Source organism: Elephas maximus, chromosome 6, assembly GCF_024166365.1.
Source record: "Elephas maximus indicus isolate mEleMax1 chromosome 6, mEleMax1 primary haplotype, whole genome shotgun sequence".
Taxonomy (NCBI): Eukaryota; Metazoa; Chordata; class Mammalia; order Proboscidea; family Elephantidae; genus Elephas; species Elephas maximus.
In genome coordinates, this window is record NC_064824.1 from 94,624,824 (window position 1) to 94,638,130 (window position 13,307).

The 13,307-nt window shown below is 38.5% G+C and overlaps 1 protein-coding gene across 7 annotated transcripts in view; it reads right to left on the reverse strand.

Annotated features, from left to right (window-relative positions):
• The window catches only part of HECW2 (HECT, C2 and WW domain containing E3 ubiquitin protein ligase 2), a 463,541-nt gene that overhangs the window by 138,263 nt on the left and 311,971 nt on the right, over window positions 1-13,307 (reverse strand). For all 7 annotated transcript variants that reach the window (XR_007517919.1, XM_049887746.1, XM_049887747.1 and 4 more), the window contains 3 exons: window positions 12,424-12,499; window positions 6,692-6,861; window positions 3,641-3,783 (listed from right to left, as the gene is read on the reverse strand). Coding sequence is in view for 6 of the 7 variants with exons in the window: in XM_049887746.1 (XP_049743703.1) it covers window positions 3,641-3,783; window positions 6,692-6,861; window positions 12,424-12,499 (389 nt within the window). In the remaining variant the exon portion in view is untranslated. The remainder of the gene's footprint in view (window positions 1-3,640; window positions 3,784-6,691; window positions 6,862-12,423; window positions 12,500-13,307) is intronic.

Here is a 13,307-nt window from a genome sequence, read left to right on the forward strand (position 1 = left end):
TACAAATATAGAGGGCCTGATTCCTGAGCACTTAACACAATAGGAATCTGGTTCCAAAAGGACACTTGTAGCTAAAGGTTATTGCACGAAGGAGGGAGGCCACCAAGTTGTACTCTGAGATCAGTGAGCTACGAGTTAGGAGAGAAAGTACGGTAACTAGCCCCGGCCCTGAGAGTGGGAGCAGACCACTTAACCTCTCCTTCCTCACCTGTAAGGTAAGGGGTCTGCAAATGTTGGCCCTAACTTTTGGTGAGCCTGGCCTATCATCTGATTCTTGGGTGGCTTGTAAATGATGCTGATGGAACAGTTGGAGAAGCTAGACTTGCTTTGTGTCAGGGTCACGTGGCCACACCCGAAGGCATGCTGGGGTTGGGGGCGACCAGACTAGGCCTGCCCAGTTTCAACCCCTGCCTTGGCCCCCAAGCAAGGGATGCCAGCCTCCCTCAAAGATTTGTTTGTCGATTTCAATTCTGTGTTTATTTATCAAAGTCAAATACATCATTTTCTTGCATGCAAACAACTTTTGTTTAGAATCAAATGATTTATTCTTAATTAAGGAAAATAATCAAAGGGCTAATATAACATCACACCATGTCTGGTCTCGCAATGCCCTCTACTGGCTGTTTCAGAGGAAAACAGGATGCCTCTAGTATTAGTACCACTGTACAATTAAAAAAAAAAAAAAAAAGTTTCCTACAGTAGATTCTGACTCACAGCGACCCTATAGGACATAGTGGAACTGCCCCACAGGGTTTCCAAGGAGTGGCTGGTGGATTCAAACTGCCAGCCTTTTGGTTAGCAGCTGAGCTCTTAATCACTGCACTATCAGGGCTCCTAACATTATATAAGGGTTATAATCTATACAATAACAGCAGGGATGTCTTTTTCTCACCACTGTATTCCCAGCACTTAGCTAGTGACTGACACACAAAGGTGCTCAATATTTGTCCATTAACGCATGAACCCAGAAACGAACTGAATGAACCTTCTCTCAGCATTGCTGGTCCTCACCCATCCCTCTAGACATACTGTCCTTGAATAATAAAATCATCATTTCTTTGTCAAACATAATAATATGACCTGCTTCACCTGCTTCCTGGCCAATAAAAGCGAAGTGTTAGTGCTAATGATGAATATTTATCTAAGTGACAGATTGTAGCTAGGGAATGTATGTTTAAGAGAATCGCAAGGGAAGGACTACATCAGTCTGTTTTGCTCGCTAGCGTATCTCCAATGCCTAACGCAGTGCCTGGCATTTAGTAGGCACTCATAATAGGTTGGAAACCCTGGTGGCGTAGTGGTTAAGTGCTAGGGCTGCTAACCAAAGGGTGGGCGGTTCGAATCTGCCAGGCGCTCCTTGGAAACTCTATGGCGCAGTTCTACTCTGTCCTATAGGGTCGCTATGAGTCGGAATCGACTCGACGGCACTGGGTTTGGTTTTGGTTTTTTTTTGGTCATAATAGGTTATGAGTGAGGAGTCTTCTGGCTGTTCTATAAAACCTCACTCTGTAAAAACCTCAACTAATTCAGAGAGTTTGTCCTACAAAACACATAAACAACAAAACCAGCATTTTCCAAGATACATCAATTACTTGATGGAAAGCAATAATCTGATCAGAAATATATATTTATATACCAACAGCTCATATTCTAATATGTATCTTTCTTATTTAATAAAGCAAATCCCTAAGTGTTTCTATCAGGCAATGCTTTTAATCTACTTATAGTGAAATATGGACAGCCTGGTGGCGTAGTGGTTAAGTGCTATGGCTGCTAACCAAAGGGTCGGCAGTTCAAATCCACCAAGCGCTCCTTGGAAACTCTATGGGGCAGTTCTACTCTGTCCTATAGGATCACTATGAGTTGGAATTGACTCGACAACACTGGGTTTACTGGGTTACAGTGAAATATTTCACAATACTGCTATTTTACAAATTTATGCTAGACTTCTTTATAGTACATATGACATCCATGCTTGGCAACTCTCTAGGTGTCTAGCTCTTTAAAAGACTAAATGAAAAGCCAGCAAGTCATCAACAGCTTCAAGCACTGACAAGTTTTTTTCTCCCTGATCATTCTTACTGGTGTACATAACTTGACACTTCTACCATATATATTGGTATTATATATATTATGGCCATATAAAAATATATATTATGCAAATTATATTATTATTGGTGTCATATAATTATGCAAATAATATTGTTAAAATTATATAAATTAAAATAATACATGTCATATTTCCTATAGTTAATCCTCTCTCTGTAATCTTTCACTTTCTATAAATCCTAAAAATAATTTTAAAAACTCCTAACAGGATATTATTTCTACTAGAAGCAACTAATTGTTGTTCTTAAAAATAATTATGATTTTCTGGCTTTTATCAGATAAATAAGGCTGCTAGAATTTCAGTATAATATTTCTACTTGATGTGGTCTTGTTCATCTACAAAATCTATTACCTTTGATAGAGAATTAGAAGGCATTACAACTACTGAGTTTCAGATTTTGAAAGGCTCTTAGAGATAAACTGTTCTGAAAACTTTAGTTTTCAGATGAGGAAACTAATGCCCAAGAATACTGTACCTGGCTAAAATCAAACAGTTAATTAGCTGCAGAGTGAATGCCAATGATCAACCTTTCTCAGCTAGCTCGAGTGATGTTCCATTGCTGTCAGTTCTTAAAGTGTTACAGAGAAGCCAGGATTCTAGAGTAGGCAAATGTGAACTCAAATTCCAGCTCCACTATCTACTCACTAACTTCAGATTCCTCATCTCTGAAATTGGTAGAATTACAGAAGCTACCTCCCAGGGTTGTTGCGATTTCGTGAGCTAATGAAGTCACGTACTTAACTCCTGACATAGAGTAAGCTCCCAGCATCTTGGGTAATTATTGCTGCTGCTGCTACTACTGTTACTGCTACTACCAGCACTATTGCCATATGTTCATATGTGCTGCTACACTGAAAAAATTACAAAACAAGATGCTTCTTCAATGCTACCTTAAAGCACTAGTGTTACTGAGTTTGTCACTACTGACCAGGTAAAAATACATACAACATTTACAATAAGGGGCAGACGCATGTTATAATTTCTTACTTTATTCACAACTTACAAAAAGTTCACAGAAAGAATACAGACATGAAATCACATTTTAAAATTCATTGAATAAAGTTAGTTGCCTGAATGAATGCTTATATCTAGGAGCTCTAGTACAACACCTCTTCAGAGTCTAGGTCTTGTTTCAAATCGTTCTTAAAACAAGCATGTTTTGGTTTTTCTAGAATAAAAGTTCTCTGGATAGGATTAGTTGGGATAAGGTTGGTGTCAACTGTATACTTGAATTCTGCTCTAAGAAAAAGGTTTTATAGCAAAATTTCAAGACACACAAAAAAATTTAACACTATGAGATTTGACACTGAAATGCTAATGGCAAGCACATCTTGGAAAAGTTAAAGATAAAAAAAAAAGGACATAATTAAAACAAACTACTTTTTGTCCAGCACACTTTAATAAGTATAAAGGCACTTTTATTTTTAGAAGGTTTATGTTACTACTTTTATCAGTAAGAAAATCCTGAGACTACAAGTATCATTTCAATCGGCAATCTTAACACCATCCCTGAAGGTAAGGGCTGATTACCCGATGGCCTGCCGCTCCAGCAGCCTCTGGACCGGGATAGTTAGTTTTCCCAGAAAACGTTTGATGATAGGACGGCTCTTGGCAAATTTGTCTTTAATTTCAATTTCTAAGACATCAGTTAGAAGTGCAAAAAAGGAGTATTTCTGGAAAAAAAAAAAACAACCCAGATATGTTGATTCAAAAGAAAGACCAATACTATATTACTTTATTATTATAGGAAACAATCACTCTTAAATCCTAATACTATAAGGAGTCCACATTGCTAGAAATTATCTGCAGCTATTGTTCATCCTTTATGCACCCAGAGTCACGAACATTCGCAATGATTAAAAAGCACCAGTTAAGGGTCTGTATCACAAAAGAAGTCTCATCAGTCAGCCATCAACTCCTTCCTGATTCAACTGTTTTAGAAGGCATCAAACAGTAAATTATGTACAATACAATTTTAGTACTCACTTACATTTATTATATCTTAATTCTTTGAAATCTAATATCCTGTTATAGGATAGTTTAGAATTAACCACAATTTGAATTCCTAATCTCATGGGATTTTGAAGTTGCAAAATGAAGTTTTAAATACTTCTTCACTTAGTAGTTAAAACAGAACATCTACAGAATACTGTGGTTTCCCTGATAATGTTGAAATAAAATATTGTTTAAATGAAATTATTAATTAAGTTTAAAGGGCATAGGGATCATTTCTTCTGGGATGGAAAAATAAAAGGGTGAGGTTAAGATAGGCTCTGCTGTTTTGGTTTAAAATCGGATTGGACATTAACAAGGATATCCAATAAACACAGAGAACTTTATACACAGATATAAAATAAAGAGCCTTACCCCTTTAAAAAGACTTTCACATATATTATCTTCATTTTTTCTTTTCAAAGATAAAAATTTCTTTATAGAGATGAGGACCTCAGGACAAGTAAATGAGGGAACCAGGAATCTAACCTAAATCATTTCACTCCTTCGTGACAGGATTCATGCAGCCATAGCGCTCTGAATAGTGCTAGCCAGCTTTACACTTACATTACACTAAGTCTATTTAGTCAAAACAATTAAAGTTCTCCCAAGGGTCATAAAGTTTGGCAGTCTGCAGCATTTGCTTAGAATGAGGAGTTCCTCAGTGGTGCAAACGGGTAAAGTACTGGGCTACTAAAGGAAAGGTTTGACGTTCAAGTCCACCCAGAGACACCTAGGAAGAAAGAATTGGCAATCTACTTCTAAAAATTAACCACGGAAAACCCTATGGGGCATAGTTCTACTCTGACACACATGAGGTCACTATGAGTTGAAACTGACTTGATGGCAACTGAACTTGGAATAAAAAAGCTGAGTTCATGCCCTATCTCTGCCTATAAATAGCTGGAGTCTCATCAACACTTTAAGTCTCAGTTTCTTAATCACCAAAATGGAGAGATAATAATTTTGTCTATTATACCCACGGATGAGGCTTGCACTAGTAACAAGGTCAAGAACTTTGTAAATACAAATGTTAGGAAAATAAGGTTATACTATTATTATTATTGTATCTACCATTTACCATCTAGAGCTCATATTAAGATTTATATCATTTTTTCAAGGCTTCTAAATGTGTTAGATCAAGTGGTATGCCTTTAAAAGTTAATTACCCTGTGGGGTCATAGCAGTTTTTTAAACCAGGTTTAAGAATACATGCAATATTCATCCACTTAAATAACTACAAACTGCCCAAGACAAACATCTTGCTGGGTTAAAACTCGTTGCCACTGAGACAATCTTGACTCATAGCGACCCTATAGGATAGAGCAGAACTGCCCCATGGGGTGTCCAAAGCTGTAATCTTTATGGAAGCAGTCTGCCACATCTTTCTCCCGCAGAGCAGCTGGTGGGTTCAAACGGAGCACTTAATCATTGTGCCACCAAGGCTCCTTAGGATACCTCAGACAGCCACATCTTTTCTCCAGTTGGTTTTATAGCCATCGAATGATCTCCCTCTCCAATTAAATATTTTTATAACTCTGTTAGAACACATAATTGTGATTAAACATTTAGGGTATGAGCTAATCAATTGTGTAACTCATATGCCAATAAAGGCCTATACGGCAACTCTCTAACACTAGTCTATGAAATCTGCCTCAGACTCATCAGAAATGGCAGCAGAGCTTTTGATTTGCTCACTAGATGAGAAAGTCCTTCTTTGACTTTATGTAGTTTTAACGAGAAAATCAAAGGAGCCCTGTGGTGCAGTGGCTAAGTGCTTAGCTGCTACCCAAAAGGTCGGCAGTTCAAATCCACCAGCTACGTTCGGTGGGCGAAAGATGTGGCAGTCTGTTTACATAAAGATTTACAGTCTTGGAAACCCTATGGGCAGTTCTACCCTGTCCTATAGGGTTGCTATGAGTTGGAACTGACTTGACAACAATGAGTTTGGTTTAGTTTTTTGCAATGAGAAAACCCTTTTCTTGGTTTCACTGAAATGGTACAGTAAAATGACTGGTAGTTGTGAAGAAGTCCAAAATAAAATCAACATTATCTGGCCTCACTGGGGATAAAGATTGCCTTGAATGGCTCATCGAATTAACAGAAATCTAGAAATCCATAAAACATTTACCAAAGCCCTTAGGGAGAAAAACTCCTTTAATATATACTGAATATATGTTAAAAGAAAATATCAAAACCCTAAATACAGACAGGATCAGTATTACTGATTTTTCCTTTTGCCCCAGACTCTCATATGGCTCAGCAATGCACTGTTACTAATCCTGTCTTTATTAAAATTTGGACATTTTGCTTATCATGAATCTTTTGCATTCTTTAACTGTACTTTAAAATGTGATTTATCTTGGTTACTCACCTTTGGTGCCCTTTGAAGTGATGCACCCGAGGTGAGTGCCTCACATGTCTCACCCTACTCCTGGCCCTCGCTAGGCGAGAATATCTCATTCTTATTGGACCCTATTTCTAACAGAACCCTTGCCCACACCCATAAAGAGTGCCAAAATGCCCAGAGGCCAGAGGAAAGAGATGAACTTTGCAGACTTCCTAACTGTCAAGTAGGAGACCCCTTACCTCTCGGTGCCAAATTGGATTCGTGGTGTTACTGATGATAGTAGACCTTCTCTCCTGCCCATGGTGGGCACAGGTGGGGAAACTGCTCTTCTTACCTGGCTGGATGGACATCTTAAGATACGGATCAGGATTGAAGAACATGCCTTTCTTTAGACCAACCGCCCTGAGATCTTTAAAGAGATAGAGAAAGAGAGAAGGGGTAAAAGGAAGAAGAGAAAAACAAGGAGAGAGGTTCATATATCCCTATTAGAACAAGTAGCTCAATGACAATTTGTTCTTAAGTAATCACACACATAGCTCTAAACAGAAACTACTCTTAAAACCGTAACAAGGCTACTCACACAATGACTTCTTAGATACATGAAGACAAGTGGGTTATGGCAGCAGAAGGGTCTCCTAGCAGGCTGCAGAAATGAAACCATACCTTTACCACTGTCTCATATGCCTAAGCTGACTTTTCCTGAGAACCCCTTTTGATTCCTACCTGTGCATTTTCACCACTTTTCTCCTGGGACAACTGCAGTTTGGCAGCCAACATTTCAGACAGTGTCTTGAGAGAAATCCTTAGTAAACAGGTTATTAACAAAAGAAAACCAATTACGTTCCTTTGAATCTTCCATATACATATATGAAATGGATTAAAAATAAGTATATTTGGGGATATTTGGGGATAAGTGAACAAATTGAGTTGACTGTAGTTCATCAATATTACTTTGAAACTTCAGAGCACACATTCATTTGTACTACATTTAAAATGTCAAATATATTCCATAATTGTGACGAATATTAGGGAGAAAAAAAGGGGACCAGAAATACTTCCAAAATTTGAATGTTACCTGCTATTTTAAATAACCATGACATTGCTTTTTCAATAGCCTGTAAAGTAACTTAAGTATTTGATGAATGTCCTATAATTTTCATCTAGAGTCACCAGTTGCTGTTTCACACTGTGTGAGCTGTTAAAATCCTGGATAAAGTCTGTCTAGTGAGGAGACTGACACCGTTAAAAATGGCCAGGCTAAGGGATACAAAAAAGTCAGGAAAGAAAGCTGCACAGGGCTCCCGATGTCTTTCTAAGAATATCAATTTGAATACGGTGGGACTGGGAACTGAGCAATCTTGAAAGCTTCTGGAAAGAATATGGTTTCCAGGTAACCTTATACAGTTATACTCAGTCTAGGGAGGTCCTGAACACTGATTCGGATAGAATTTCTGCAGAAAGCCCCTGAACCTTCAGAGAACTTTGCATTACCTAGGTCAGCTGGGGAGCAAACTCTGTATTGTTGTTAGATGCCATCAAGTCGATTTTGACTCAAAGAGACCCTATATGACAGAGTAGAACCTCTCTGCAGGGTCTCCTAGGAACAGATCACCAGGTCTTTTCTCCCATGGAGCCATTGGTGGGTTTGAACCACCAACCTTTTGGTTAGCAGTCAAATGGGTTCCTAAAACTCTGTATTCCAAAAACCAAACCCATTGCCATCCAGTCAATTCCGACTCATAGTGACCCTATAGGACAGAGTAGAACTGCATGGAAGCCATCTGCCACATCTTTCTCAGCGTGGCCGGTGGGTTCAAACCCCCAACATTTTGGTTAGCACCCGAGAGCAACAAGCGCCTTAACCACTGTGCACAGGACTCTAAGCTCTGCATAGACCAAAACCAAACCCATTGCCATCGAGTGGATTCTGACTCATAGCAACTCTGTAGGACAGGGTAGAATTGCCCAATTGGGTTTCCAAGCCCGTAATCCTTATAGAAACAGACTGCCACATCTTTCTCCAGTGGAGCAGCTGGTGGGTTCGAATCACCAACCTTTTGGCTAGCAGCTGAGCACTTAACCACTGTGCCACCAGTGGTTAAGTGGTGTATTAAAAAAAAAAAAACGAAACCCACTGCCATCAAGTCAATTCTGGCTCATAGCGACCATACAGGACAGAGTAGAACTGCCCTACAGGGTTTCCAAGGAGCAGCTGGTGGATTCAAACTGGCGACCCTTTGGTTAGCAGCCAAACTTTAACCACTGCGCCACTGCCATGAGGGCTCCAAACTCTGTACAGTGACTGTAAATTATAGGAGGTCACCAGGATTATCCGATGCAAGGCCACTCTCCTAAAACACAAGGTCTTTCTTAGGTCAGAATTGGTATAAGGTTACCCAGGAAAGCATATTCTCTAGGTAGCACTGCTTGCAGGAGGCTCAGCAATGACACACACAACTTGTGGCCCAGATATATGTGATGAAAACAGATCAGGATTATCTAAGGCCTCATATATGGGCATATATGGCAGCCGAAGGGAGTCGTTTAATAAGTCAGCAAAGATTGAAAAATCCAACCAAGAAGACCTTACGTGAAGATCACTACATAAAATATAGTAAAGTCTTTTCAGAAAACCAGCAGGAGAAGATGAAAAAGGGTAAAGAACTAGATAGGCATTCAGAGGAGCTGCCGTCATCTGGTCAGCCTTACAGTCCCTGTTCCAGGCTCTTCAAAAACCATGTAGTCATTATTAATGCAGCACTTGCACTTCACTGTCAGCTTAATAATGCTACATGTTTCCACCTGGCTTTATTTAGCATAAAGTCACTTTGAGAGGAAAATGCAATTTACACATTTATATTCTTGCCCTTTTTGATTATGCTCACCTAGGACTAAAAGACAGAAGAATGATATTCTTTAGATATTAAATCTACTTCCAAACAAAGGATCTTTCTATAGTAAATGAGGAATAACATGTAGATAAGCGGCTCCTGCAAAGTCCAACAGAGCTGAATGATTCAAGCGAAACATCCCTTTGAATAAAAAGCATCCTACCAGAAGATTAAGCCACCATGACATAGGATGTCACCACTCAAATAATCCTCATACCTAATTTTTCCACAATGGGACACTGTATGCAAATACATCTTCATTAAGAAATACAATAAAACTACCAACTATTTTTGGTCTGATTACTCAGTTGACTTTACTCATCTTACTTTTGCTCCCTGCTTCTCTTCTGTCTTCTATACATTTTACTGTTCATAAATATCCACACCACATAACAGGCCAAAGAAGGACTCAAAAGTCACAAAGGTATGACATATTAAATACCATAGTTTAAAGTCCTACCTACGGAGCAGGTTTAAGATACTAATCAAAACACAGTTTTGTTTCAGCTGTAGAGTTCAACTATGTTGTGTTCCTACTTTTAAGAGTAGAACGTTTGTAGGCAGCCATTCTATAATGCTTAATATACTCTTGGATAAATACCATCATCCACTGTTGATAAGCTACAACCAGATTAATCTTTTAGTATTAACATTATAAAAATGTTTTCAATGCCTATAAGTTTTAGCCATTTCTATACACTACAAATTTCTCACTACCTGGCAGGAAAAATACAGATGCTGGGTACCTAGCCTCCATGTGTATAAAGGTGAGGCAGTAGAAGAAGTCATATTTAAAGAAGCTTTGGGCTGTGCCCCAAAACTTATTTCCTACTTTTCAGGAAAATGCCACGGATTTTCAACTTCCAGATGGTCATTCTCCCATGGTGAGTTAATGACATCTCCTCTGGAGTAAAAAATTATTATGTGATTGTCAGGTTAGAATGAAATGGTATTTTATCACACTTGGATGTGAACAGCAATGACTCTAAGAAATTCGTGATATGGTCAAACTAAATTTTCTAAGCTACTGGGGTTGGCTAATTGTTCCCTACCTACAGACCAGAGATTTCTGTATCTGCTGCCCCTCAGGACTATGAAAGTCTAAAGCACTGATTGCAACTGGCAGTGTTTGCAGAAAATGAATGAGGTCAGAGAAGTAGTACCATAGGCAGTAGTACCTGTAAATGCCCTTCTAAAAATCTAGATATTTTTAAAGCCTTAAGGGTTCGAAACAAAACAGTTACTGGCCAAATTTGAATGATAAGCCACGAGTTTGCAATCTCTGAGATTCACCAGAGTACTAAAGCAAAAAAGCTTTCATAATGACCAATCTCAGATGAGGTGAGAAGAAGCATGCAACAATAAACAGATATTCAGAACCTATGGACTAGTAATGAACTAATGTGCACGCTCTCTTTACACGTGCTAATTACACATTGTGCAAATGTCTGTTTTCAAGATCAGGTCTTCTAAGTCTCTCTTAAGAAAGTCTATTTTCATTCATGACTTTTTTTTGCAGTCAAGAAAAGTGGACCTGATTTAAATTTTAGAAGCACTACATCTATGAAAAATGAAAACAAAACATCCTAAAGAGACAGAAATGACTTTTATTTTGTATGCATTGTTGTTGTTGTGTGCCGTTGCAATTCTGACTCATAAAAATCCTATAAGACAGAGTTAAAACTGCCCCATAGGGTTTCGAAGGCTGTAATCTTTATGGGAGCAGACTGTCACATCTTTCTCCAGTGCAGTGGCTGGTGGGTTCAAACTGTTGACCTTTCAGCTAGCAGTTGAGCACTTAACCACTGTGCCACAAGGGTTCCTTGTATGCACTGTTCTGCTTTTTAAAACTTCATTTCAAATACTGGTTTTCTTAGAATATTCTTGGCTTCATATCAATTAATTTATTTTAATCAGTAGCTTTCAAACTTTGTTTCTTATATTTCCTACATGTGAAACACATTTTACATTGCAATCCAATATACACATACATAGGTGTGTATTTTTTCTTTTTTAATGATCAGTTTATATAAACTGATGTTTTATAAAAATATATTTCCTTTTGGTGGTAAACTGGTATTTTCCATTGTATTCCTTTTTTTTTTTTTTTTTAATTGCTGGTTTCAAGTAACTGAACTGATCTTTTGAGGTGCCATCTAGTTGATTTTTGACTCTCAGCCACTCCATGTGACAGAGTAGAACTGCCCCATTGGGTTTTCTAGGCTTTAACCTTTACAGGAGCTGATCGCCAGGTCTTTCTCCCATAAAGTTGCTGTGTGGTTTCAACTGCCAACCTTTGGTTAGCAGCCACCCACCCAAAAACCCACTGTCACTGAGTCAATTCCAACTCACAGCAACCCTATGGGACAGTGCAGAACTGCCCCATGGGGTTTCTAAGGCTGCAAATTTTCCCAGAAGCAGACAGCCACATCTTTCTCCCAGGGAGTGGCTGGTGGGTTCCAACAGCCAACCTTTCAGTTGGCAGTCAAGCGCTTTAACCACTGTGCCACCAGTGCTCCTCCTAGCAGCCACCAGAGTTCTTTAAATTGATCTTACAATCCACAGATAGGTCCTAACTCACAACGTGAAAGCACTGCATTAAGTTGTATGATAAAACTGCAACTGGGATATTTTACCAACTAGAAAACAACCGAAAATTATCTTATCTACTTTTCCAATGTATATTCCTCCACAGAAACAGATGTATCCCTTGGCTTTTTTCCCCCAGTCTTCAATTTTCTCCTTTCTCTAGATGAACTACGCATGAATTGTTTTCAGTAATCAAAGCTCTTCATGGAATTAGTGCACGATGCAGTGCGGTTTATTTTTTTTAAAGCAACTATACATGATCATATAGTCTTTTTACTGCCAGAAAACTTGGTAGAAAAAATAATTTCTGAATTTATATTATTAATCAAATTTTATCATGCTAAGTGATATACCTGAATTCCCAGAATTAGCCAGAAAAACAAAATACCTGCGGCTCACATCCACATGAGAATCTGTAGAAAGATGTGATCGTCTGTGCCTCTGAAATTACACCCTTTGAAACTGGATGTCATGTTTAAAGACACACTTACCTGACAGTGTAAAGCTGACGAGTTTCCGAGAGTGCGAACTTCCTGACGCACCTCCTTCCATGCCTTCCGCCCCCATCTGAAGAGGAAAAGCAAGTACCTGAAGTTTCACAGGAGCGTGACGCTACCCCCTCAACCCTCCTAGGGAGTCACAGAGGATGGCAAATGATGATGATTATTGTAGCATCCACCTTTTCACTTCTAAATCTTAGAACGAAAGCAGATTCCTGAAAGCCAGCGGAAGGGTCATCCTTAAATTTAACCTTTACACAAAATCAACAAATCTAAGCTTCTGAATTCTCTGGGATAAGAATCACTTTACTTTGTTTTTTTCCTTTGATAAGAATATAGTTGGTATGTAGCAAATATATTACTATTACTACATTAAAACATTCCCTAAGTTAAAAACTAACCATCAAATTCCTTCTAATTTCTTAGGAAAACCTGGAATACACTAAACAGTGCATTTATATCAGACTCATCCAGTATTTAGAATTTTTCTTTCTTGTCAAATATTTCTGAGTGACCACGTGGGCGTCCCTTCTCCTTTGCAGGTCTATGTTCTATAGTGCTGCAAGGACATGGCACATACTATTATAAGTAGTGATAATATGAATCTGCAGGGCTACTGTACTGATAACTTTTCCTAAAATCTTTCAAGTAAATTTTATGTCACTTGAAACCAGCAGATTTAGGCTCTTCTCTCAATATAGGTACACCTGGTGTACAATTTGTGGTACACTAGAAAGAGTTTCATGGAACACTGAAAAAGATGTCCATAGTACTGTAAGAGACAGAATTTAAGGAAGAATGTATTTGGAAGAATCGGAAAATAGAAATCGCATTTTAATTCTAAAGTGTAGATTAAACCCTTCCTCCATCTCATC